Raw genomic sequence first — 27,831 nt, 5'->3', positions numbered from 1 at the left:
TGAGTTTTGCTTTATGATCTCTCTATGTAATCGAGTCTGTGAGTTATATATAATAAAGATTAGTGTTGAGTCAAGGGCTTGATTATTTTGCCATGATCTTGGGTGAATAAAAGAAAAGAGAAAAAGAATAAAAAGAAACAAAAAGTTCATATTGATCTTATTGAGAGTAATGACTTCACATAGAAAGAGTATGATGATTAAAAGTTGTCGGGAATTGGCATACAAAGATTTGGTCATTGTTGCAATTAATAGGAAGTAATAAGGAAAGAGAGGTTTTCACATATAGATATATTATCATTGACATCTTTTATGATTGGGAGCACTCATTAAAATATGACATGCTAAAGAGTTGATGTTGGACAAGGAAGACAACGTAATGAGTTATGTCTTTCTTATATCTGAGATAAAGTATGTTGTCATGGTTCCTCTAACTTGGTTGAGCTTGCCTTTCCCCCTCATGCTAGCCAAAATCTCAGCACCAAGTAGAAATACTACTTGTGCTCCCAAATATCCCTAAACCAGTTTTGCCATGAGAGTCCACCATATCTACCTATGGTTTGAGTAAGATCCTTCAAGTAAGTTGTCATCGGTGCAAAGCAATAAAAATTGCTATAAATATGTATGATTGATTGGTGTGGGAGAAATAAGCTTTATACGATCTTGTGATGTGGAAGTAATAAAAGCGACGGACTGCATAATAAAGGTTCATATCACAAGTGGCAATATAAAGTGACGTTCTTTCGCATTGAGATTTTATATATCCAACCATAAAAGCGCATGGCAACCTCTGCTTCCCTCTACGAAGGGCCTATCCTTTATTATTATCTTCTACCTTATGCAAGAGTCACGGTGATCTTCACCTTTCCTTTTTCATTTTATCCTTTGGCAAGCTCAGCATGTTGGAAAGAACATGATATATATATCTAATTGGATGTAGGGGAGCATGAACCATTATTGTTGACATTACCCTTGAGGTAAAAAGTTATGGGGCAAAACTATAAGCCCCTATCTTTCTCTGTGTCCGATTAAAACTCTGTAACCACAAGTATTGTGTGAGTGTTAGCAATTATGGAGGACTAAATGATAGTTGAGTATGTGGACTTGCTTTTTAGCTCTGACATAGACTCTTTCCGATGTTATGATAAATTGCAATTGCTTCAATGACTGAGATTATAGTTTGTTGGAGCCCAATAAAGTTTATGATTTATACTTTTGCATTGTGAATAGATCATCACTTGAACATAAGTAATCATATGACAAAATCTATATATGTTGTTGTTATAAGAATAATCATGATGCCTTCATGTCCGTATTTTATTTTTATCGACGCCTCTACCTCTAAACATGAGGACATATTTATTGTTATCGGCTTTTCGCTTGAGGACAAGAGAGGTCTAAGCTTGGGGGAGTTGATACGTCCATTTTGCATCATGCTTTTATATCGATATTTATTGCATTATGGACTGTTATTTCACTTTATGTCACAATACTTATGGCTATTCTCTCTTATTTTACAAGGTTTACATAAAGAGGGAGAATGCCGGCAGCTGGAATTCTGGTCTGGATAAGGAGCAAATATTAGAGACCTATTCTGCGCAACTCCAAAAGTCCTGAAACTCCATGGAACGTCTTAAAAGAAATAAAGAAAAATCCACGCCAAAGATGAAGGCCAGGGGGCCCACACCCTGCTCACGAGGGTGGGGCCCCCCTAGGGCGCGCCCCCCTACCTCGTGGGCCCCCTGGTGGCTCTCTGATGCCCATCTTCTCCTATATGAGGTCTTTCGATGAGAAAAAAATAGAGAGGAACTTTTCGGGACGAGACTCCGCCGCCACGAGGCGGAACCTTGGCGGATCCAATCTAGAGCTTCGGCAGAGCTGTTCTACCGGGGATACTTCCCTCCCGGAGGGGGAAATCATCACCATCGTCATCACCAACGCTCCTCTCATCGGGAGAGGGCAATCTCCATCAACATCTTCACCAGCACCATCTCATCTCCAAACCCTAGTTCATCTCTTGTATCCAATTCTTGTCTCAAAGCCCGGGATTGGTGCTAGTAGGTTGCTAGTAGTGTTGATTACTCCTTGTAGTTGATGCTAGTTGGTTTAATTGGTGGAAGATCATATGCTCAGATCCTATATGCATATTATTACCCCTCTGATTATGAACATGAATATGCTTTGTGAGTAATTACGTTCGTTCCTGAGGACAAGGGAGAAGTCTTGCTATGAGTAGTCACGTGAATTTGGTATTCGTTTGATATTTTGATAAGATGTATGTTGTCTAGCCTCTAGTGGTGTTATGTGAACGTCGACTACATAACACTTCACCATTATTTGGGCCTAGAGGAAGCATTGGGAAGTAATAAGTAGATGATGGGTTGCGAGAGTGACAGAAGCTTAAACCCTAGTTTATGCGTTGCTTCGTAAGGGGCTGATTTGGATCCATATGTTTCATGCTATGGTTAGGTTTACCTTAATACTTTTGTTGTAGTTGCGGATGCTTGCAATAGAGGTTAATCATAAATGGGATGCTTGTTCAAGTAGGAACAGACCCAAGCACCGGTCCACCCACATATCAAATTATCAAAGTATCGAACGCGAATCATATGAACGTGATGAAAACTAGCTTGACGATATTCCCATGTGTCCTCGGGAGCGCTTTTCCTATTATAAGAGTTTGTTCCGGCTTGTCCTTTGCTACAAAAGGATTGGGCCACCTTGCTGCACTTTATTTACTTTTGTTACTTGTTGCTCGTTACAATTTATCCTATCACAAAACTATCTGTTACCACTTATTTCAGTACTTGCAGAGAATACCTTGCTGAAAACCGCTTATCATTTCCTTCTGCTCCTCGTTGGGTTCGACACTCTTACTTATTGAAAGGACTAAGATAGATCCCCTATACTTGTGGGTCATCAGACCCTGGCACCTCTGAAGCCCGAGATGGAAATGGCAAACCACGACGCAACAAGCACAAGTGTCGAATCAATAATGAAAATACCGAAGACACAGCAGTCAACGCTGGATTCAGCGACTCTAAATCCGGTCAACGGAAGAAGCCATTCAAAGGAAACAGAGATGGTCCATCTAGCTTGGACAGAATACTCGATCGGCCTTGCCAGATACACGGAACCCCCGATAAGCCTGCCAATCATACCAACAGAAACTGTTGGGTCTTTAAGTAGATCGGCAAGCTTAACACCGAACATAAAGGGAAAGGGCTGCCCAGCGAGGACGACGACGAAGAGCCTCGCCCACCGAACACGGGGGGACAGAAGAAATTTGCCCCCTAGGTAAAAATGGTGAATATGATATATGTCACACATATCCCCAAGCGGGAGCGCAAGCGTGCGTTCAGGGACGTCTACACCCTTGAGCCGGTCGCCCCAAAATGCAACCCATGGTCGGCTTGTCCGATCACCTTCGATCGAAAGGACCACCCAACTAGTATCCATCATGAAGGTTCGGCGGCCCTGGTCCTTGATCCAATCATCGAAGAATTCCACCTTACACGAGTCATCATGGACGACGGCGGCAGTCTCAACCTACTTTATCAGGACACTGTCCGCAAAATGGGCATCGATTCGTCAAGAAGTCAAGCCCACTAAAACTACCTTTAAAGGAGTAATACCCGGTGTATAGGCCCGCTGCACGGGCTCAGTAACATTGGAAGTCGCCTTCGTATCACCGGACAACTTCTGAAGCGAAGACTTGATCTTCGATATCGTTCCCTTCCGCAGTGGATATCATGCACTGCTCGGACGAACCACTTTCCCCCGTTTTAACGCGGTCCCGCACTACGCTTATTTAAAGCTCAAGATGCTCAGCCCATGTGGCGTCATTACAATCAATGGAAACACGGAACGCTCCCTCCGTACCGAGGAGAACACCGCGGCCATCGCGACCGAAGTATAGAACAGCCCTATCTAGCCGAACACCTCATCGTCCATTAGGCCGCCGGCCTTCATTAAACAAGACCGGTCAGTTCCGCCTGCTGACAGCTCAGCAATTCCAGAGTTGTACTAGCAGTTTCGCCTCCGTCGATCGCCACACACATCCGCGAAATTCATATCGCGTGTGCATGATTACGCACTCAAAATACCTTGGGCATCAGCGGAGGCACAATATGGACAGGCCCATCGGTTCGACCCTATATGGCCTTCCCCTTTTCCTTAATTATTTTTTCTCTCTTACCACAGGTGAATTAAAACCTATTCATCCTACGGACCTACAAGGACTCTTTTCGAGCCCGGTTTCAAATAGCCGAAGACGATTCCTCTCAAGGAATCTCTTTCTCTCCAAGGTGAAAGCGGCGCAGACGTGCGGCAGGAGGTCCAAAGGATTTTGTAGACCAAAACTTTGTTCAAGAACCTGTATAGAGCTTTTCCCCTTCTTCGTAGACCCTTGGCATGTAAAATGGCCTTGCTGATTATGGTGCCCTCTGTAAGATCACGTTTGACGTATCAATTAGATTCCAGCGAAAACAATTTGTATTCGGTGTCGCCTTTATTCATAGACTATTTGCCGTCTCCTATGTTGTCTCACTCACACACCTCGGCACAAATTGCTAGGGGCTCTACATGGCCACACATGTGTCGCCAAACAAAAGCCCGAATAGCTTTATAGCACAATTCGGTGTCCCGAGCTTGGCATTATATGCATCGGCTCCGAATCATGTCTTTGGTCAATAGTTGGGTTGCCCGGCTCCTGTGTTTGCTACCTTACATTCCGTTTGTTCGGCTAGGGTAGTAAAGGGAGAACTATTGCGATTGTGTTTCTAGTTCGTCCGATCAAGCACCTCAGTAGAGAAAGCCGAAAACTAACTGTCATGATGCGGCGAGAGTTGATCAGCCACTCAGTGACTTATTAAAATCCTTAGCGATTGTTTTCGTATTATACGAAGGACCGTTCCTTTCGGTCACATACGTAACGCGTCCACATCCGGATAGCCATGTACATACCAGGGGCTATCCTCCAACCCCATCGTCAAACTCCTATGGCTAAGTGAGAGTGGTAAAGCCAAATAATCCGATTGCCTGGTTCGCCGCACTAACACCTCCTTCATGGACCAAGACTTTGGGTCAAGTGTGATCATGTGCTATTCCGAACACCCCCGTAGTATCTACGTGGGGGCTGAAGCCGACGACTGGAAAACTCTCAGGAATACAAAAACGGCCGCACAGGAGGAAAGAACTTTCAAACAAAGGCACAAATATATTACAAAGCCTTCATATATAATAAAAAGTTCGGACAATTCGGGTACATTTATTCGAACATAATGTCCTTTGAGCATTGACCCTCTATCAAGCGGGCACCGTCTAGGACGTCCTCTAAATAGCGCTCCGGCGTGCGGTGGTTCTTGCCTCCGGGAGGGCCCTCGACAGCCACTTCTGCAGCCTTCATCTTCGCCCAGTGCATCTTGACGCGGGTGAAGGCCATCCGTGCACCTTCTATGCACACCGACCGCTTGATTGCGTCGATTCAGGGCACTACATCGACAAGTCGTCGCGCCAGGCCGAAATAACTGTTCGGAATGGGTTCGGCTGGCCATAGCCGAACTATGACGTCCTTCATGGCCATTCCGGACATCTTATGCAGCTCGGCCCACTGTGCCATTTGGTCGTTCAGCAGCGTCGGGCGCTCCCGCGCCGCGAACTATGACGAGAACAGCTTCTCCGTCGCATGTCCCTCCTGAGCCTGGAAGAATTGCACGGCGTCGGCGGCACTCTTCGGAAGATCCGCAAAGATGTCTGGAGAACTCCACAGTCGGTTAAGCAAGGCATATCTCTGATCGCCAAACTTAGTCTATAAAAGAAAAGGCTTACCAGTCGCTATCTGTCCAGCCTGCCAGACTTCCTCGCGAGCCGCCCTAGGTTCTGATCGTGCCTCTTTGGCCTCCTCAAGGGCCTTGGCGAGCTCGGTTGCCTTGGCTTTATTCTCCTCCTCGAGGGACTTGCACTTGAGGGCGGCGTCCTTGAGCTCTTGTTCTACTACAATACCCGCTCCTCGACCTGGCGTCGGGTGGCCTGTTCGGCCGTCAAATCCGCGGCCGCTTTATCAGCGGACGCATTGCTCTCTCGCCTGCTCCTTGGCCCGGGCAAGTTCACCCCTAAGGGTCTCGACCTCAGTAGTGCCATCTGGAATTTCACGCATAACAAAGTCCAAGTTTCAACTTTGCATTCGCACATTCATATAGGCACAAATGGGATGTTCACAGCATACCTTGTGCCTCGTCGAGCCGCTTGTTAATAAGGACGATGTCCTCATCGGCCTTCTTTAGTTGTCATTTCATCTTGGAAACCTTCGTGGCCTGGGCGGTTGCCGCTAACAGTGAAGCCTGTTTTTCCAGCCAAATAAGTATGTTATTTCCTGCAGATATATGTAGATCCTTTGTTCGCCCTTCTTCATGGGTTGACCAGAGTCTCAGGGGCTACTATCCATATACAGGTATATTTTCCATATGGAAAGTGGCTAAAGATATTACATGGTGGGCTCGTAAAAGCTTCATGCAGCTCGCTTTTAGCGGACTAAATCTTCTCAGCCACCATACCCATCAAGGTATGGTGCTCCTCCGAGACAGATGCACTCCGCACTCCGTCCCTCAGCATTTTCGGTGCCTCCGGATTCATGGAGGTCACCGCAAGAATATGTGCACCCCCTTCCTTGAAGGGGGACGCTCACTCGACTCCGGATCCGTCTCCGGAGCGGTATTCGGCTGGGGGTCGAACAACCCAGGGCCCACACCCCCGATCTTCACGGGGGCCGCGTCCCCGTGTCCTCGGCGGCCGAGGTATTACTCTCTGGTGTCGTATTGATGGTCCCCTGCACCTCTCGGTGATCCGGAGAAATCCTCTGCGATGACACCTCGATGTCATCCGCCCTAGGGGGCGAGGAAACTTGCGGAGGCGTCTCGCTCTCCATCATATCCGGTGGCAAATCCCCTAACGAGGAGGATTGTTGAGGGAGATCGCGGGCCGGACTAAAACACGTAATTTGACATTATTCTCTCAATTTGCGAAGGATTGAAAATATGTGAAGCATCCTTAGGTACTTACGATGCGGCAATAGGTTTGGTCCGGGGTGGTGCTTGGGGATTGCTTCGGTGTCTGAATCTGAGTCATCCAAAAAGGATATCCTTCCCTTCTTGGATGCTCCCTCCTCCGGATCTACGGAGGTCGCCCTCTTTTTCCCTTTGAGGGAGGGGCTCTATTCTTCCTCCTCCCCCTCCTCCTCGTCTTCATCTTCATTGTGGGAGGAAGGAGCCTCGGTCCCTCCGGACATAGCGCCCGAAGTACCTTCATGGTGGAGGCCATCACCGGCCTCCTTGCCCTTCTTCTTGTCTTTCTTTACCGGCGCCTGGTAGGGCGTCGGGACCAGCATCCTCATTAACAGAGGCTCGGTTGAGTCTTCGGGGAGAGGAGACGGACATCTGATCTGCTTCGCTTTCTTTGTCCAACCCTGTTTAAGAGGCGGAATTTTCAGTACCCCTCCCTAAAGATTGACGAACTAGGTAATGTTTGGAAATTTAACACGTACTGAGGAGGCCGGATTGTTGCAGTCGAGGCCGGTGTCATCAGACGTCCGTGGCCACGTCTTCTGATTCTTGAAGAGTAGCTTCCAGATCCCTTTGTGTGTCGTGCCAAAGAATCGTTGCAGGGTCCGTGGCCCTTCTGGATTAAACTCCCACATGTTGAGAGGCCGTCGTTGGCAGGGGAGAGCTAGGTGGATAAGCATCACCTGGACCACGTCGGCAAGGGCGATGTCCTTTTCTATCATACTCTTTATGCGTTTTTGCAGCATCAACACCTCGTCAGAGGATCCCCAGTCTAGACCTTTGTTGGTCCAAGATGCAAGTCGCAGTGGGGGACCGGATCTGAAAGCAGGAGCGGCTGCCCACTTGGTGCCATGGGGTTCGGTGATGTAGAACCACTCCTGCTTCCATACCCTTACTGTGTCCACAAATGTCCCTTTGGGCCAGGTAACACGGCGGAGCTTGCTCACCATAGCGTCATCGCACTCGGCGTGTTGACCATCGACCACCTTTGGCTTCACATTGAAGACCTTGAGCCACAGGCCAAAGTGTGGGGGAACGCGTAGGAATGGCTCACACACGACGATGACCGTCGAGATGTGAAGGAAGGAATTCGGGGCTAGATCATGGAAATCTAGCCCATAGAAAAACATGAGACCTCGGACGAAGGGATGGAGGGCAAACCCGAATCCTCGGAGGAAGTGGGGGATAAAAACCACCCTTTCGCTGGACTGTGGGGTAGGGATGACCTGCCCTGGGGTAGGAAGCTTGTGTGTGATCTCCGCCATCAAGTACCCCGCTTCCCGTAGATCCTTGATGTCCTTCTCCGTTATGGAAGACGCCATCCACTTGCCCTGGGAACCGGATCCAGCCATGGCTGGAGAAGTGGGGGTGAAGGGAAAAGCTTGGGATTGGGGCGCCGGAGCTCGAGGAAGCAGGAAGGGAGGAAGGTGCAGGGAAGAGGGATATATCCTTATCCTTTTATAAAGGCAGTGAATGTCAAGTGCCTCCTCCCCGGCCTTAAAATTCGCCTGTTCCCAAGGGGTCGTGCGAATGGCACGGTTGGATTTCCCAAGCCTATGTTGATGAGAATCCCGTAATAAGGGGACACGATCTCTGCTTTGACAAGACGTGTCAATGAATACCGTGTCTCGAAAGATGAAACGAGAGGCTGGGAAACGGTTCGAAATAATAATAAGGCCGGAACACAATACCTCGCCGAAAGAGTTGTCAGAAGACATAACCTATTTTTGTTTAAAGTGTTTTGCCCTCGTGGGCCAGGGTTGTAACTATTGTACAGAGGCGGATATAGTTCTTTTGATCAACTACTTTGGAGAAGATTGGTGCTTAAGCTACTGATTTGGCCCCGAGTGCTTAGGCTTGGTGTGTTGTCACATGGAGCATTATTGCATGTATTCATCGACGCTTCCCATGTGAGGCAAAGAGCTTGTTCACACATGGGTGAAGTCACCCTAGAGTGTCCACACCATGCTGTTGTGGAGGACGCTGATGAGCTTTGTCTGCAGGGCGGTGTTAACCCTGATCCATATGCGGTTGTGGTGATGGATGATGCCCTGGTGCAGCTCGAAGCCTTGCTCGCCCGGGTATGAACCACGAGTTGCAACAACAAATCTTGGGGCGTCTGCATCTGTCTTGTAGAAGTTAGCTACCTCCTAGATGCATCTGGACTGACAGTCTAAGAGCACGTTGAATCACAACAAGTTGTCGACACATGACAAGGTGTCTGCCGTGTTGTTCTTGATGCCTCACTTGTACTAGAAGGACAATTGGAGGCCACCAATTTTGACATGGCCTTGCACTATAGGTCGCTGAAGAGGCATTGATCCCCAGCAAACACAAACTTTTGTGATTCGTGACGATCACGAAGGGGGCACAGTAGGTAAGCACGTCGCTTGTTCCACGACCATCATGACATCGAGAATTTTTTTTCATACGTCGATAGAATCTGGCTCCTCACGCCTAATTTTTTTCTTAAGAAAGTGAATGGGCATCCACCTTGCAACAATGCAGACTGTCTGTCTCAATGGAGAATGGCTTGGTGAAGTCCTTTAAGGCGAGGACATGTGTGGTCCTCATGGTCAGTTTGAACAGATCGAACGCCACTTGTGCTTGTTGTGTCCACACAAAGCCTGTATTATTCAACAATTGGGCGAGTGGTTTGGCGAGGATGCCATACTTGGGCGCAAAGTTGCGGTAATAGTAGCTAATGCCCAGGAAACCACGCATCTCGGTGGCATCGGTGGAAGTCATCCATTGCCACATGATTACCATCTTATCCTCATCCATGGCTACTCCATGTCGAGAGATGACATGCCCAAAGTAGTCGATGCGGTCTTGAGAGAATGAGCATTTAGACAGTTTGGCATAGAGTTTGTGATGTCGGAGCAAGGCCGGTACATGACTAAAATGATCCTCATGTTCCTATAGTGAGACAGATTCACCAAGATGACATCCAAGAAGACAATGATGAACTTACGCACGTATTCAGTGAAGATTGAGTTCATGAAGTACCGAAACATCATCGGCGTGATGGTTAAGCCGAAGGGCATGACATGGGATTGAATGTGGCCATGGTGCATTTTGAATGATGTCTTCTCCTCGTCGAACGGATTCATAAGAACTTGACGATAGCCGGCGAAGAGGTCCAGCTTGGAGAAGAATGCTGCCTCGACGAGTTCATCGAGTAGCTCGTCGACGATGGGCAACGAGACCTTGTTCTTCACTATAATATCATTGAGCCAACGATAGTCGACACAAAACCGCCATGTATCATCTTTCTTCTTGACAAGGGGCACCGATGCTGCGTACGAGCTCATACTATGTGAGCACCGACGTCGTGTACAGGCTCATACTGTGTGTGGTCACCTTTGACTTGAGCATGTCGTTCACAAGTTGTTCGATCTCTGAGTTATGCTAGGCAAAGAATACGGATAATACAATTTTATTTTTTATTGGTCATTCTGCATCCAATTGTCTTTCCATTGTCATGGTTATTGGTTTCCTTGATAATTATCAGATCTAAGATGCCCTCTGGGTGTCTTTTCTTCAAAAGAAAATGTGTTGGTGGGATTGAAATGTCAGGTCATGTGAAGTCCTAAAAGCAATAAAGCACACACCAAAATATTACAAAAATCTGAAGAGGGAGAAAGTTCATGCAACTCATGGAAGATTTTTTTTCTGTAAGACATAATATCTTAATAGAATTCCTACGGAATTAGATTGTGTGAAAGTAATCCTTAAAAAAAATTGGTGGTTTCATTCCTTTGATCCAAAGGAGCTTTACAAAAAAAAATGACTATTGGTTGAGTCCTTAATTTTTTTTCGTGGTTTCATTAGACATACACTAAAATGTACTTATTTAAATGTGTTATTGTGTCACATATAGAACATATTAATAGACTAACTGCTAGTCAAATGGTTGTCTTAACCAATCAAAAAATGCCATAAAAAGAGAGGAAGTACTTCCATATAAGCTTTGGTTTTGGACATTAACATGTTATATAGAACACAATTTGGACTACTAATTTCTTCTACAAGATGGGAAAAAACTATAAGTTTCTGAAAATACCCTTTAAAAAAAATTACGTACACAATTCTCAAGTATCAAATAAAAAACTCAAAGACATTGGCAGCCGAAATTTTACATTTTGGAATCTATCCTTGCTCGGAACGACCACTTTTGTAGCACTATCCATGCAGTAGCACATTTTTCTTAGGGCATCTCTAGTAGATCCCATTAAAGCTATATTTGAGAGGAATTTTTTTTTCGCATACGAAACTAAGGCCTTATCTAGCGGATCCCCTGAACGCCTAACTCCTTAAAATATAAGTTAGCATCCTTTAGAGACCCCCCTGTAGCCTATATTTCCTCCAGAGGACAACTCTCAGAATAAGTAGGGAGACATTCTAAAAAAAAGTAGGGAGACGATTGTGCCTCCCGCACCCACTACTGCCCACCTTGCTACCGGCCGCCCCAGCCGACCCCTCCGCTCATGGCGCCTCCCCTCAGCGCCACCTCCTTCCCCTCACCATCTCCAACGAGATTCCAGTGAAGTTTTTTTTTCATCTTCCTTGTCGTTTACAACCACGGTGGCGCTCCTCCCTGTCGTCACCGACACAAGTGGAGCAACAACACGAGCGGACTAGCTCCTACAAAGGAGAAACATCACCTATGTCTTTTATGCACAGAGAAATATGATTGTTGTCACCGATTCCGATGATTTGTTGCATTTCAGACCACTACGAGAAGGAAGATGAGAAGAACCCATTCATAAGTGCCCAAAACGTGACTGTTGAAGGAAGAATTTTGCCTACCTTCTTGACTACTTCGCATGTGCATGTGCGTTCAGCAAGCCTTTATCAAATTACTTTTGTGGATCAACTATCCTAGGCCCTAGCTAGTTCATGTACATATTGGCTACATGAATGAAAGGAGGAAGAATGAGGAAGATGATGAGATGCAAAGAGGCTTCCATTTCCATGTGAGGTCAAGTTGATTTGAGGGATTAACTTTAGGGGATATGCTAAATGAAAAAAAGTTTAATCCCCTAACTTGTTAACGCTTTTTGGGATAAAAGATACGTTTTGCCATTATAGGATAGGAAATATGCTCTCAGTGTCATTTTTGCTCAAGACCGTGAAACATGACTAGCCAACTCATAGACATCCCTAGGTGCCCAAAATTTGAGGGAGAATCCTTTTCAGAAGGGCATCATTGTTAAAAACAGAAACAAAAAGCCTAACATTGCGATCCATACTCGGTAGCATGAGTGCATGACCATTACTCCACCACCTATGTTGACCTATCACTTGCTTGTGTTCTTATAACTAGAAAAGGGCCAGGGTTACATGGTGACCGTCACCCGCCATCCAAAGGCACGATGAGCAGCAGAACTCTGTCTGCTCGCCATCACGCAAGGGGCTTCAGGTATGGGTAATCCTTCCGCATCCTATCTTCCGAGAGAACGTCATCCGCATCTTGAGGGGTCCACATGACTCGAACACCCTGAATCAGTGTGACCAATTAGCAAAGCAGCAAACTAAGATATAATATCAGATGAACACATCGATCAATTAGCTAATTTATTGAACAGAAAGGAAACGGCATGCATACCCGAAGTTCGCTTGCAGGCGTAGAGTTGAGCCTTGCCACTACTGCTTCCAGATCTGCAGGGCTTTTGATAGCCGCGGGGAGGTTTACTGTTCCGTTAGCAGCAACGAGAATGGTTACCTGGAGAGTTCAGAAATCATCAAAAAAATAGTACTCTCAGATCATCACAATAGTGTGACACATCCATGTTTCACCACCAGAAAAGAAAAAGGAAAGCTTCAGTTCATAAGAATCACGGAACCAACATGTGACAGAACATACTTTAAAACTAAATACAGGATAACAAAAAAGTGGAAGAATTTTCTAGGGAACATACCACTATGTACTCGTTTCTGCTGCCATCAGTTTTCATGGAGTAGGTTTTCTTTTGTTTGACCCCGTTCGAGTTTGAAAGTGTTTCTTCATCAAATTTATTCCTCTCTTCCGCAGAAATCCTGTCAAAATGCTCCTTCCAAGAACCCTCTATGTTTGTCGTGACAACCTAAAGTAGATGGAATGGAAATTGCAGGATTCAGTGATTCACTCTGCAGTTTTACATGCATACCTAGTATAAATCGTCATCACAACAAGAAGCAGCCGCATGTATATAAAAGTGTCAACACCCAAAGGTTAAATAATACAGTGTATACTTTGTATCAACAAAGATTTTAAGAACTTGTATGTTTTCTTACTGATAAGCATGAAGAGATGCAGCAATGCTGGTGACGGCGTAAGGAATACATGGTCTCTGCAAAATGGTGAATCGTCAGAATAGACCAAACAAAGTAGCAGTATTAATGCTAATCTTCCGATATCTACAAGAGAAGGTACGTAAATAAGCTTAGTATTGATGGGCAACTTTGTAGCATTATGTTCTGATATCCGTTAGTATGTCTTCAAGTGCTTGAACAACATTTGTGTTCACTAATCGGTATCTAGACACTCTATACCTCCTTTTTCTTAGAAAAGGGGGAGATCCCCAGCCTCTGCATCAGAAAGATGCATACGGCCAACTCTATACCTCATATATTCCTTATTCTGAATATAAATAAGCTTAGTTTCAGTGAATGCTAACATTTGGCAAATTTTAAATGACATGTATCCATATATGCACAGAAAAATAGTGTTCATCTCGTCAAAGCAAATACATGTTTATCACCAACCTATTTGCAATAAATTAAGTACACGTCCAGATTTCTTGTTTTTAAAGATCCATTTAAATTCAGTTCCAATTTGCCACTGCACTTTATAACCAGAGACACCTGACTGGTTACATTGCTAATTTTCCTATATGTATTTTTACATATACTATGATTGATTAGGCTAAGATTCTAATTTTGAGGAGAGAATAAAATTCAAATTTGAAGTAGTATTTCAAAAGCATAAACTAAACAAAGGATACACACGCAACTAGAACAGCGAACATGGAAGCCATTGAACAGGACGAACCTAGAGATAAATAGCATGGCCTGACTATTATTATAACAAACTGGAGACATGTCAACGAGGCACTGAAGCATAAAAACGCAATAATTCAGAATTGGCGGTCTTAATTACCGGTCAATATGAACTTATACCACCATCGGTTCGAACCCTCCACCTTCTCAGCAATGGAATTCAGATCCTTTTGGACTGATTTTACCATCGCCGTATCACGCAGCGCAACCTTAATCACGAGCAATTCCAATGGATTATACAATTACATTTATAGCGGTGAGTAATCAGTGATCAAGGAACTGAGGTCCTAAACTGAACTGTATTTGGATCACGAAATCAGGAGAGATCGAACCTGGAGCTTAACCACGGCGGTCTTCTCACCCAGCAGTTTCTGCAAGGCGACGAATAGGGCAACGGCGCCAGCGGACCCCAAGGCGAAGGTGCCCCAGAACCACTGGTCAGAGCTCCAGCCAAGCGGAGGAGCTGCCGCTGTGCCGACCGACTCGTGAGTCGCCTCGGTCCCCTCCTTCTTCTTCGGCTTAGAGGAGAAGGACGTGGATGACCAATCTATGGAGTCGGTAGTGGAGTCATCGCAGGACGAGGATGAGGACGAGGAAGAGGAGGACGACGACGAACTGGAGGAGTCGTCACACCCGCCGCAGGAGCCGCCGGACAGGGCCAGCGCGGCCTGCGGGGTCGCCGCCGCTGCCACGGCGACGAGCAGGGGGGAGAGACCGAGCGAACTGTTACGGGGCTCCGGGTATGAGATGGGGTCGTCATCCTTGCCGCGCGCGCCGATGGGAGCCAGGGGAGGCGTCGCCGCGGCGCGGGACCGGAGGAGCACGGACGGCGAGGGGGCGAAGCGGAGGAAGGGGTTGGACGGCGGTCCGCAGCGTGAGAGGGCTACCGGTGGATGCTGCACATGGGTGGCGATCGCCGCCATTGGGAGCGAAGGAGCCGAGGGTTTAGAGCGGAGGGCTTTGGAAGTCAACCGGAAAATATAATTTCCGCACAATAATAAGTAAATTGCAACTATATGTACAACAGAAACAAAATTCACGCGGAGGCATAAAAGGAAGGAGAAATACTGTGCTTATAAACAAGATAATGGCAACTTAAGAAAAGACTTCAATGTATCACGTAAAGTCACCTAAAATGTTGCCAAAAGGGAGGGATGTGTCTTTTTTTCCAAATAATAAGTGTCATGCGTGTCCCACATAGTAACACGGTTCTGACGTTTTTTACACTAAAGTTGCCATCCAAAAAAAACACAAAATAATTGAAACTTGCCATCAAACAAAAAGTAAGACGTGCTTCACAACTAAAGTTGTCATCCTCACACATTAAAAAAAATTGTCATCCTCATATAACTAAACTTGTCATCAAAAAACGTCAGGGCGGAATTGCTTTGTGCCACACATGTGACACTTATTAGGGTCCCTTTTTTGGGGTAAGAGGGATGAAACATCTATCGTCCGTCAATGGAAAAAAAATTGCGTGCAAAAATCTAACGAGTGGTGTTTTGAAAACCAAATACAAAATCTAGTTCACCTGCCCTTGAATGCACTCTGCTTTCTCTATGCTATAAAATCCATTTATATCAGTTCTACAATCCAAAGATCAATCACTGTGATTTTTCATAGACTTTGAACACCTCCGTCTTCTTTGAGATTTTTTTTCTGTAACAACTTTGAACTTTCTCTCGAATTTGACAATGTAATACAAGGTCATAATTTTGGTCGAACTTGTGGCCATGCCTCGCATTGTTGCTCGAGCTTTTCTATTCGTCTTCTCTGTTCATAGTACATTGTGCCAGTCTCGCGTTGTTGGCTACAGACGTTGATCCTCACCGTTGACAGTGGGGGTGGGTCCAAATGGGATCTGGCACATGTGGTCGGTTGTCCTTTGTACATGGCGGTTCCGCCCTCGTGCTGTCCGTCTCAAGGTGTCTGCTTTCCAGTGACCTGGTGTCTTGGCGGTGGTTGTGTGTCTCTTCTGGAAGCCGGGGCGATGGTGTTGGATGGTGAGGCTGCATGGTTGGCTCTGCGGCGAGCAGCGTTGCAGCGCCTATGTGGGTACCATGGGGAGGTTTACAGGTGATTTTGGTGTCTCCACGGGTTTGGTAGTGGCGGGTCACTGGGTTGGATCTGGAGGCCTTGCTTGTTGTCGAACTTTCCAGCAACCCCTCCTTTGCAGGTCGGGTTGCCAACCTTCGTTTTGCGGGTGGCACGTGTGAGGGTCTGACCGAAAGCCCCGCGCTCTGGTGCCGTCAAGGGGCTTCCCCCTCGAGGGCATTGTTGTGGTATATCCTCTGGGCCCCGGGGTGGAAACCCTTGTCCTTCCTCTCAGGCTCAACAGCGAAATCCTGGGATAGTTCGGTTGCAACTAGTAGAGACTTCAAGCATGCCTTGTCCCTGGCATGTAGCATCCGACTCTGGCTTGGGGTGGTTCCGATGATCTCTATATTATACACATGTCCACTATCTCCTAGTAGGAGCGGCCCTCCATGGCGAGGAGCGAGGGACAGCCACAACTCCATTCTTGTTTGTAGTTTCAGATGTCTCTTGTTAGGGATGGTGTCTATTTATTTTCACACTCAGTGTTGAGTTGGTAGCACTTGTGCCATTCGCTCGAATGTGGCTTTATTTTTCTTTTGACCTTTGTATCTGTTCAGATTTTTGCCAATATATAAAGTTGTGTGAAAGCCTATTTCGAGAATGTTAGTCGGTTCTAGGTCATGTTGCGGCTAACTAACGTTTGGGTTCTCTTAGTGGAGGTTTCTCGCTTTTCGTGTCTTGTTCAGACTAAGTTATCTTGGGACGTCGTTTGTTTGGGTCGTATCATCTTTAGTGCCGAAGGGTTGCGCCATTTTCTCGCGATGGTCGTGTCGTCTTCGACGTTGTATACTCTTTCTTCTTAGTGAAATATACATGAAGCTCTCTCCTGCATGGTTCGAAAATAAAAGGATACAATTTTGGGGTTTAATTTTCCTTAACTGATGCACATACCAACTATTTAGTATTCTTGCCCTTTTTTAGCTTCGGGGGTTAATCTAATAATGCACATACCAATTAGTTAGTGGCTTCCAACTGACCAGCAATGAATTTAGAACATACTTTTCCCGTAGTTTTTGCAAAGCTGCTGCAAGTATGGTGGACCCTCTTCCATACTGAGATTTGGATACCATGATCAGTATGAAGAGTTCATCTATTGCTTCACAAACAAACGTAGAAATACAAGAGGTGATGTCACATGAATGGCATTTGCAGCCTAGACTCTAAATAATTCGTTTCGATGCACGGTAACTTCCAAAAATTACCATGCCATATTCTTCTACATTGTTACCCTAGCAAACGAAAACACCAAAACGACGCCGTCCTAGTAATCATTATGAGGCTTGAGATTAGGATAATCCGCTAGAAGCTTCTCTTTAGAAAGAATGCCATTCTCATCTTGAGGAGTCCATAAAACATGAACGCCCTAAAAAAGCAGGCACAGATAGGAATTTGTTATTATCAGCGATGTTGGAAAAAAAATGGCATGGATAACTTTGGCTTTCACTGATCTCAAGTATACAACCAGCGGCACTTGTGTGAATTATGAAAATAGATAAGAAACATTTCGCATACCTGAATTTCTCTTGCAGGTATAGAGTTGAGTTTTTCTACTACTGCTTCCAGATCTGCGGGTCTTGTGATTTTTGGGAACTTCAGTGCTCCCTTGGCAGCAACTAGGATGGTTACCTGAACGAATTGGAAATCATTTCAAGAAGTCATTATGCAAACATTAAACTTCACTTTTGTGACAAAAGAATACCAGATCATCGAAATAATTATGTTAACCAACATGTAGTTGGCGTCGAAAAGGAAGCATTGAAGGCCTTTTTTTTCTGGAAACAATTTACTGTGGATGAAGTTTAACGTACCACTATATATTCGTTTCTGGAGCCATCTAACTTTTTGGAGTACTCTTTCGTCTGCTTGATTCCTTCCAAGTTATAAAGTGTTTCTTCATCAAATTTGCTCCTCTCCTTGATAGAAAGTTTATCGAAATGCGCCTCCCAAGTATCCACTCCATTTTTCACATTAACCTAAAGCAAATCAAACAGCAAGATTACATTAGAGGAGAAGAACCATCTAGCCCTGTTGATGAGCTATATAGTACATGTTTCTTACTGATAAGCTTGAAAATACGCAGGAATCCCTGTGACGGCTCAAGGAACATATGGTCTCTGCATAATGAGTCAGGGGAACAGGATAAGCAGGTCAGTACAGATGAACAATTAATACCAGCCATAGATCTCTCTCTGCAAGATGTATTGACAGTAAAGATCTGATGCAAGGTAAACGGTTCGTATATCCGCAGTGTGCCTGTATCCGGAATAGTTGGTCACATTCAGTCATGCGAATAAGATGGACAGTTCTGGTACATACTAATATAAATATTTCATAAATCTTGTCTTGAACACCACTCATATATTCAGTACTATGCTCTTACATATTTGTCGAGCTGTCTGCAACATATGGCCTAGCTTCGAGCCATCTATCTATTTATTCAGAAACCACGACAGAAACAACATTCAATACAGAGTTGCCAATTGACTTAATACTCTGGAGTTATGACTCTATGTTGTCCAACCTAGCTTTCCACGTTTCTTCTATATATATGTTGAAATCACTGAACATTGTTTTCAACGAGAGGGTGAGCTTGACAGCAGAATCAAGGTAGTTTGAACAACAAAATACACGAGTTAACCAGTGTAGAACTTTAAAGTTAACGACAAACTGAAACTATTGCACACGCAGCCATGGAAGTCAATGCATAGGAATCACCTACACAAAAGTAGCCAGAGCCCCAAAAACTTAGGAATCACATTACCAGTCAACATGAATTTATACGAATGCTTGTTGGAAGCCTGTACTCTCTCCGCGATCTCGTTCAATTCCCTCTGAAACGGTTTGGCCCAGCCGAGCAAGGCAACCTGACATCATGAACAAAACTGAAATTGTCACGACCTCCATTGACTTGCATTGACTACCACTAGTGCCCAGTGGTAAATTAAATAAACTAAGAGAGGTAAACTGCTGCTCTGAACTGAAGAATATCGGGAGAATCTGGAGCTTAACCACGGTTGTCCTCTGGCGTTCGTACTCGTAGTAGTACCAAACGGCAGCGATCAGCAAAACGAGACCGACAAACACCACCCAGAATATCACATCCGAGTTGTCGTCGTCGTCGTCCTTGGCCGCGCGGCGACGCGACGGCCTGCCGATCGATATGTGGCTCGACGAGTCGTAGAACGAATACGAGTTGGAGGAGGACGAGTCGTCGGGTTCGGAAGAGGAGTAGGAGCGGCCGCCCATGACGCCGCCGGACGCGGCGAGGGCGGCCTGCGGGATGAGCGCCAGCGCGAAGACGGCGGCGAGTAGCAGGGCGAGGGCAAGCGGGACCCAGCGGCCGGTACAGCCGGCGGTCGCCATGGGAGGCGGAGGCGAGGGTTTAGCTAGCGAGCGAGAGGTTTGGAAGTTGATCGAATCGCTGCTGGTCGGTAATGTTGGGCCTAAATAGGACTCCTCGAACTCTGGTATATCTGAGTTTCCTGGAAGGCGCCTCGAACTCTCTCTCTGTACATCTGAATTTCTTGGAAAGTACGTACTCATCCTAGAATTCAGTCTAGCTAGCATGTAAGTCTCCGACATAGCACTAACATGGAACGTGAGTTCTAGTCGTGTACAATGTCGGCGTGTGTTCAATGTCCGAAGACATAGTTTTTTGTCTTTCGACGTGATCGTGTAAGTGTTTGTTTAGTTTTACTCTGTCTAAATAAAAGCCAGCATAAATTGGCTACAAATTGCTGGAATCTGCAAATCTTCGTGGAAAAAACGTCCAATTAGATAAAGTCGAAATATTTGCAAACAAGTCTAGCCATCTACTCTTTCTGTTCCTAAATATAAGCCCTTTTACAGATTTCAATATATACTGCTTACGAAGTAAAAGGAGTGAATCTACACTTTAAAATACGTCTATATATATCCATATGTAGTCCGTATTGAAGTTCAGAGGATTTTTCGATCTTGTTTGTAATTTTAATTCTTGGTGGTGTTTCTTTATGCAAAGACTAACTTTCTGATGTCTTTTCAATTTTGCCAAGTCGTTCTGCACGTGACTTGTACTATGATCTTTACGGTATAAATGATGAGATACATATTACCATGCAAAATAAAAAAACATGTGGTTGCAACACTAAATGTATCGATGAGTTGATCAACATACAGAGCAACAAGAAGCAAACTTACAATCTTCATGATTGACACATCGGATGGCCACCTTCTCTCCACTTCTGTGCAATCGCACTGCAATTCTTTATGGCAGGAGTTTGAGATGGCGCACCGTCGATGGACAAGGGACTTCACATTGCGATCGTACTCTCTTCGTTCCGAATTACTTGTCTTAGATTTATCTAGATATAGAGGTATCTAGCACTAAAATGAGTCTAGATACATCCGTATCTAGACAAATCCAAGACAAGTAGTAATTCGGAACAGAGGGAGTACAAGTTATAAGGCGCGAAGTGTTTTTGCTCATGAAACCAAGAATGCACATTTAACCAAAACACTGCACCACTTGCTTCATGCCTACAAAGTCCGCACTTCTAGCCAACCACGCATCGCACAACAACTCATCATCCATCAAGTATCCCGCCATAGTGATTGCTCCAAAGAAATAACGAGAACGTCAAAAGAAAAACGCAATGACGTTTGTCTAAACACTTTGTCGGGTGTGGTGCACGGCAAAGACGGCATTCGCGGTGGGCGGAGGATACCTGGGTATGAACGGATCCAGAGTGATTGACGGCTCAAAGACGGGCAGACACGTTTTTTTTTTAGGGTAAGACGGGCAGACACTTGGGAGGGGCTGGTGAACGTCCAACAAGATATATATATATTTTTTAGGATAAGACGGGTAGACACGTGGGAGGGGCTGATGAACGTCCAACAAGATATGGGCCATAGCCGGAGTGGTGGTGGCGGCGGGCTAGGAGGGTGCAAATACAAGGGTGGGGGAAGATACGGAGAAAAGTGTGGGCTAAGGGTGCCGGAGTGCTGGGTGGCAGAAGTCCGAACACCTGAGACTTTTGCAGACGATTTAAAGCACGGCTCTCCCTGACATTGAGCCGGGGAAGCAAACTTGTTCTCCAGCGCTCTCTACCTCGTGTATGTGTGCAACTCACCTCGGTTTTGCTATTCCATAACTTTCGCGAGGTTGCAGATGAACAGGTACTCAACCAGGCAGTCGCCTGACGCGTAAGCAGCCCCAACTGACCTTAACTTGGTCTGTGTTAGGGAACCAAAAGCTCAACCTTTTTAGGCTGTAACCAAACTGACGGCCAAACCGGTTACTTACCGACGGAAAGCGCTTCGGCCGAACGTGATCGTCCGTCCTACGGACTAACTTGGCTTTCTACTAAAAAAAGACTTAACTTTGCCTAACCAGGTAACCGGCAGTAAACACAACCATATTCTTCTTCGCACAGAAGAACACCAATGGGTACTCAAAATGAAAGCTTGCTGGGCAAATTCTAAGAGTGAATATCATTATCCCTAAGCAAAAGCTCCCATCCTTTAATTCCAGAAATTACAGGGTTCAAACTTCGATGGCTGTAATATACGGGTCGAACCAATAATAACCTCAGGGCAAGGCTAGCTTGATGGTAGTACTTCCGAGACACCCAAGGCGCTGATCATCTCAAAAATATTTGTGTGGAACCGAGTCAAAGTCATCATAGTCGAATCTTGCACGTTCCCTTCCACTCTGCACCTACTCACACATATTAGAAAACAACAGAGGGCAACGGCAAGAAGGGAAAATACATGTGCAAATCTGAAGAGCTAACCTTCATCAAAAATGCATGATCGCACGAGATGTTCTGATCAATTGAGGTCAGCTTCTTGGACAAAGCCATCAACCTGAAGAATATTTGTTACAGCGTTAAATCAGTCACAAAACATTAGTTGTTTCTGCTCCATATTTAATCATATTCAGCATGTGCCTAAGAATAAATTCTGGAATAGAAAAAACATGCCACCTACTAAAATAGAATTAAGCAATCCAGTAAACTATATTTCGAATTCTCAGTGATGTTCGTTGAGACTATGCATAGGACGCAAAGAGTGGAACTATGTACCAAGGAAAATGATAAATTTCAGAAATCTAGGAGCGTGCACAACTTTATATATAACATACAGTATGCGGTAGAAAATAAAAGGCACGTACCTTTGAATAGAAGAGTCGATGTGCTCCACCATCTCACTACTTTTATATTGCTCGGGATCTTCATTAAAGCTGACCATGCCATCCTTCTGGTTTATCGTTGCATGGATCTCACCATCTTCAATCTGAATTTATAGAAGTCAAATTGTGTGATAATGCTTTCCGTAGATGCTAAAGATCACCAGACTGCATACAAACACCTACCATCCTAAGTACATGCATCTCAGCTTCTTTCGGGGTGTTAAGTTGAACAGAGCTGGCAATGTCTTCAAGTGAAAGAGTTAAGTAGGTCTGGGTCAGCCTCTGGATGTTTCGCTTGTACATTGAAGAGAGCACTTGCTTCACTAGTCCAAAGTTGTTATCCTGAAACATGCAAATAATCAGAAACCAATGCATATTACTGTGCCATGAAAATCTTACTGACAGATTCTTTAGTAATATATAGCATATAAATAGAAAAATAACAAGAAGTAGTTCCCAGCAAGGAAGGAGGTAGGTACAGCCGGGGGTATGCCTGGTAACAGACTGACACTAGTCACTAACAGTAGAGCATCTTATTAGACAAAGAAGGAAAGAGAAAATACTCACAGTTTGGAAGGCCTCTGCATTTGACTGGATGAATGTTTCCAAATCAGAGTAGCTACCAGTACCATAGCATGTAGACAGATCAACGTAAATCTAAAAATTAAACAGATAGACAGCATTAATGCTTCCAGAAAGAGCTAAAAAGGATTATCATGTAATAAAAGGGATAAATTACATCATTTATAGCAAAAGCACATATTATTAAAGCATGGCACTAGTGGTGACAAGACATCCGTGTACTTATTGTCTTAGGACTATGAAACTAAGTCAGTTCATTTTTAAAGTCTAAGGAATGCACATTGTACCAAGAATCAATCAAATGTAGCTGATAGAGTAAAGCAATAAACATCATTCAATAGAATAATGCACGAATAACCACCATAAAATTCATCAGAACTGAATCAATTTGACTACCGTGGCACCAAACCAATGAATAAACTAGGAAGGGCGAAAAAATATACTATGAATATATCAGAACTAAATTTAATTTGACTACTATCACGCCCAAAGCCAATGAAGAAACTAAGGAGGGCAGATGACTACCAGTCTACCACATTGCATCCAACAACTTGTGAGTGCAAGAGCAACACCTTTTTTCACTGGATACATTTGAAATTATAACTCATAGGAAGGAAGGAAGTATACCTGAGTGTGATTTTTCAGATTCCTTTGAGCAGTCGAAGATGTGTACTTGGGGAATGACGGAACCTGTTCAAAAAATTCAATACATCTCAACTTGACATACCGCACCAGACTTCAACAAAATCATTCCGAATGTAACAAACTATCTCAACATGATACGGAACCACCAGTAGAGCAAAGGGCTTACAGGGCCATCTGTTTTCGTTCCAAACAAATAATGATGGACAACGGTTAATGATAACGATATGCACGCACTAATATGGGCACCAATAGCCTATGTTGCCATATTTTCTTCATTCGCTCACAAAATTTGTATATTTGTGCTCCCTATTTGTACCAACTAGGGATAACAAAACAAAGAATTATGAATTTATGATCATCAAATCACAATAGGTTTATCGCATTATCCCATCAACAGAAGATAGGAGGAGGGGGTCCATGCATTCAGCTTGTAACGCCAGCATATCTGAAACACGTGTAGTCTCTTTTCAGGGATATGATACTACATTAATCTAGCATTCTAGCATCAAATTTGGCCCTATGTCATTCACATTCTTATCTTAGAACTAGCTTAATCAAGCAAGTGGCATACTCCCTCCGTCCTTTAAAGAGTGTACTTCCAACTTTTTTGGGAAGTCAAACTTTTTTATGTTTGACCATATTTATACAATAACACACCAACATTTATGCCATCAAATTAGTAGCATTAGATTGATGATAAAATAAATTTTCATCATATACGTATTTCGTTTCACAAACATTGATATATTTTTGCACAAACTCGGTCAAACTTTGAGATAGTTTGACCCTCCAACAAAGTTGGAAGTACACTCTTCAAAGGACAGAGGGAGTATATGAATAGGACACATCTTTGGTATTAATGCATCGCTTTCTTCTGGTGTTTCATTTGATCGATTTCCTATTTTCTATGTGGCAGTGGGTCTTAAGTTACATATTCCATTTTAAAATGATTTTCTTTTGATTAAAGCTGGGAAGAAACAAACTTGTTCTCCCAACAACAATTGCAGGTGACCACTACTCCCTCCGTTCCTAAATATTTGTCTTTTTAGAGATTTCAAATGGAATACCACATACAGATGTATATAGACATATTTTAGAGTGTAGATTCACTCATTTTACTCTGTATGCAGGCACTTGTTGAAATCTCTAGAAAGGTAAATATTTAGTAACGGAGGGAGTACATCTTATATCTTATTTTGGCAACTAATAATGTGTATCTATCTATAGGAAGCATCAATGTCGGCGATCAAAGCTAGGCAGGGTAGACATGCCTTAATTGATCCAAACCCAACGCGATAAGGGAACTTTTTCCTAAAAGCAGCATCACAAATCACTATAGAATGCAAAGAAGTGATATACCTGTCCACTCTGAATGAGTGAAACTAGGACATACTTCTTGTAAGCCTCGACAGTAATTGCATTCAATGACGACATTGGGGCAGTAACAGCCTGAAAAAATAAGTATATCTTCAGTAAACAGCACAAACGGAGAAACGGCTACCCAGAAAACTAGTCGCATAGTTGAAGGCCTCACATTGTGAAGAAGCTCCAATGCTTTACGGAACTTCTTCAGCCCAATGTATATCATCGCCCTGCAAGAGAAGGCAAACTAGTAAGCAAGTCAACACATACTCAAAAACCGTAAGCCATTCAACAAACTTAATCCAGACCCGTAGTAGCAGTAAAGGAACAAGTCCTTGGGCTGATCAACTTCAAATATATCGTCTTCCAGGACGCTCAGGCCAGCCTTGTACTGCTTGGCCAGCAGGCACAGCATCAGGTATTCGGCGTGGAGTGGGGTAAGCTGCTCTGACGATGTCTGGATCTTGCGGACAGCAGCCCGAAGCGGAGCAATCCCTCGGATCGGCGCATTGAGCTGCATGACCTCGTTCTTGAGCACCCTACAGACATTCAAAACTGCACAAACAAAAAGATTAGCCCGCAGCTAAACGAAACGGAACAATTCGATTTGATAATCGCACGGCACGCACATTTGTCGGGCGCCATGCGTATCTGGTCGGCCGAGCAAGAGGTGAGGAAATCGGCCACGGTCACAAGAAGGTCCCCGCCGGCGTGCGCCCTCAGATTAGCAGACGACGACACGAAAGAATCCCTGCAGAGAGTAAACGAACGATTAGATGCGCTAGGGATCGATCGACGCGAAGGAGAGATTGGAGCGTCGCGGCGCGATGGACTCGAAGGGGGTTAGGGTTTTGGTGAAGGGGGGGGAGGGGGGTCGCGTACAGGAGGTAGAGGTAGCCGAGGGAGTGGGCGCCGGGGTGGAGGTGGGAGAGGAAGGGCAGGAGGCCGGCGGAGTGGACGCGCAGGGCGTCGCCGTCGGCCTGCTTGAGGAGGCCGTGGAGCTGCGCCAGCTCGTCCGGGCTCCCGGAGAGACCCTGGATGTGCGCCACGAGCGCCTCCACCGACTCCATCGCCGCCGCCGCCGCCGCCGCAGATGGGGTTTTGCCCTTGCTCCTTGGCTCGAATTCGGGGGTTTGGTCTGGTGCCGTTCGCGATGCTGGTTTTCGCCTGGTTGGGGGAGACGAGACGGGACGGGACGAGCGGCGGATGGTGCTTTTGTGAGCACGCGACCGGCCCAAAGGCGTCTTGTTCTTGGGGGCCTCTACGTCTGAGGAATCTGGACCGTTCGGTGAGTTTGGAGATGTAATCTGCCCCGTCCATGTACCCAACTCAGCCACAACATGTGAGACAGAAAGAGATCAGATAACCCTGAAAGAAAAAAGAGGTCACGGATTATAACTCTGCCGTTTGATGGGTGGAGAACAATGTTTTGACCTATCTACAGTGTGTTTGTTGGAAAACTTTTTTTGAAGTGCTAACAACGTGAAGTCCTTAGTAAACGACTGCCCGGTTTTTTCCTTTTGTTAGGGTTCCTGACGTCCTCTGGCGGCGACTGCCAGAGTTCCCCATAGATCACCGAGTTTCGATGATTTCCCACGTTAACAGTTGTGAGATCTCGCCTCCTGGTTGACAATTCTTCAGGCGACCGCATGGCTGACACGGGATCGCAAGGACTCCCACAAAGAGATGCATCAGGCGGAAGTTCTGCTGAGAAGGACTGCCATTATGCAGCGAATTTGGAGGATAGGTTTGAGGGACTGGACTTGCATGGTGAAGAAGAAGAACTTGATCTCTCTGGAGACATTGAAGGGTTGACTGAGGAATCTCGCTGGATTGGCGTGTTTAGGGTTCATACTCAGAAACCCTTTAGTCACGTGGCACTTTTTAAGGCAATGCGTAATGCTTGGGCATCGGCATAAGGGGTCACCTTCAAGCCCAAGGCTGCAAACATTTTCCTGGCTCAATTTATGTGTTTGGGTGATTGGAACCGAGTGATCAATGGCGGACCTTGGGACTTCCGCGGTGCGACAGTTGTGATTGAGGAATATGATGGGATCTCTAATATGGAGGATTATAAGTTAGATCGTATTTTTGTTTGGGCTCGCATCATGGGGTTACCTGAAGGACTGATGAAGAAATCAGACTTGGCGACGAAAATTGCTAGGAAAGTAGGCATCCCGCCTATCAAGGTGATTGTGAATGAAGGACGTTTGAACCCTACCAAGTACTTACGAGCGAGAGTGTACATCATGTTGGATACCCCGCTTGTTCGCTTTGTTCCGCTCACACTGAAAGAGAAGAAGAAATATCCTGTTGAGTATGAGAAATTACCAGATTTTTGCAACTTTTGTGGATTGGTCGGTCATGTGGTCATTGAATGTGGGGATGGCATTCATAGGCCTGAAGAATGTGAGTGGGGGCGCTGGCTGCTGGTCAATTTCGACAGAGACAATGCTAATCAAGCTCAAGGAAGAGGAATGCCACGAGGGTATGGTTCTGCTGGAAGGGGCGGTTGATATGTCTCCAACGTATCTATAGTTTTTGCTTGTTCCATGATGTTTTATTATCAATCTTGGATGTTTTATAATCATTTTATATCATTTTTCGGTACTAACCTATTGACATAGTGCCCAGTGCCAGATCCTGTTTTTTACATCGCGGGAAATCAATATCAAACGGAGTCCAAATGGCACGAAACTTTACGATGATTTTTTATGGGCCAAAAGGAAGCAGATGGGCCCTGGTTGCACCTGGGGGAGTCCCGAGGAGGGGACAACCCACCAGGGCGCGCCAGGAGGCCCTGGCGCGCCCTGGTGGGTTGTGCCCACCTCGGGTACCCTCCGGACCGCCTCTTTGCTCTATAAATGCCCC

General features: G+C 45.2%; 3 protein-coding genes across 4 annotated transcripts; all 3 read right to left on the bottom strand.

The window, feature by feature from the left end:
- Positions 1-12,226: 12,226 nt before the first annotated feature.
- LOC125523804 lies at positions 12,227-15,056 on the bottom strand. The gene is made up of 6 exons (XM_048688876.1): positions 14,432-15,056; positions 14,200-14,308; positions 13,335-13,390; positions 12,980-13,144; positions 12,667-12,783; positions 12,227-12,558 (listed from the first exon to the last, which is right to left on the bottom strand). The coding sequence occupies exons 1-6, from the start codon at positions 15,020-15,022 to the stop codon at positions 12,463-12,465; spliced, it is 1,134 nt and encodes a 377-aa protein (XP_048544833.1). The 5' UTR covers positions 15,023-15,056; the 3' UTR covers positions 12,227-12,462.
- Positions 15,057-17,270: 2,214 nt separating this feature from the next.
- On the bottom strand, positions 17,271-19,649 carry LOC125523448. The gene is made up of 6 exons (XM_048688480.1): positions 19,198-19,649; positions 18,958-19,064; positions 18,255-18,310; positions 18,005-18,169; positions 17,709-17,822; positions 17,271-17,559 (listed from the first exon to the last, which is right to left on the bottom strand). The coding sequence occupies exons 1-6, from the start codon at positions 19,557-19,559 to the stop codon at positions 17,458-17,460; spliced, it is 906 nt and encodes a 301-aa protein (XP_048544437.1). The 5' UTR covers positions 19,560-19,649; the 3' UTR covers positions 17,271-17,457.
- A 1,977-nt stretch (positions 19,650-21,626) lies between these two features.
- On the bottom strand, positions 21,627-26,173 carry LOC125520773 (COP9 signalosome complex subunit 3). 2 transcript variants are annotated; one of them, XM_048685788.1, is made up of 11 exons: positions 25,843-26,173; positions 25,590-25,711; positions 25,269-25,515; positions 25,133-25,190; positions 24,958-25,047; positions 23,581-23,643; positions 22,939-23,028; positions 22,555-22,713; positions 22,354-22,475; positions 21,974-22,046; positions 21,627-21,897 (listed from the first exon to the last, which is right to left on the bottom strand). In XM_048685788.1, the coding sequence occupies exons 1-11, from the start codon at positions 26,028-26,030 to the stop codon at positions 21,826-21,828; spliced, it is 1,284 nt and encodes a 427-aa protein (XP_048541745.1). In that variant the 5' UTR covers positions 26,031-26,173; the 3' UTR covers positions 21,627-21,825. The 2 variants fall into 2 exon arrangements, with proteins under 2 accessions (XP_048541745.1, XP_048541746.1); XM_048685789.1 differs by having other exon boundaries at positions 21,627-21,891.
- Positions 26,174-27,831: the final 1,658 nt, after the last annotated feature.

The sequence above is a fragment of the Triticum urartu genome, chromosome 7 (genome assembly GCF_003073215.2).
Source record: "Triticum urartu cultivar G1812 chromosome 7, Tu2.1, whole genome shotgun sequence".
NCBI lineage: Eukaryota > Viridiplantae > Streptophyta > Magnoliopsida > Poales > Poaceae > Triticum > Triticum urartu.
Note: the sequence above shows the minus strand (reverse complement) of the source record. Positions and strands in the feature narration are given on the sequence as shown.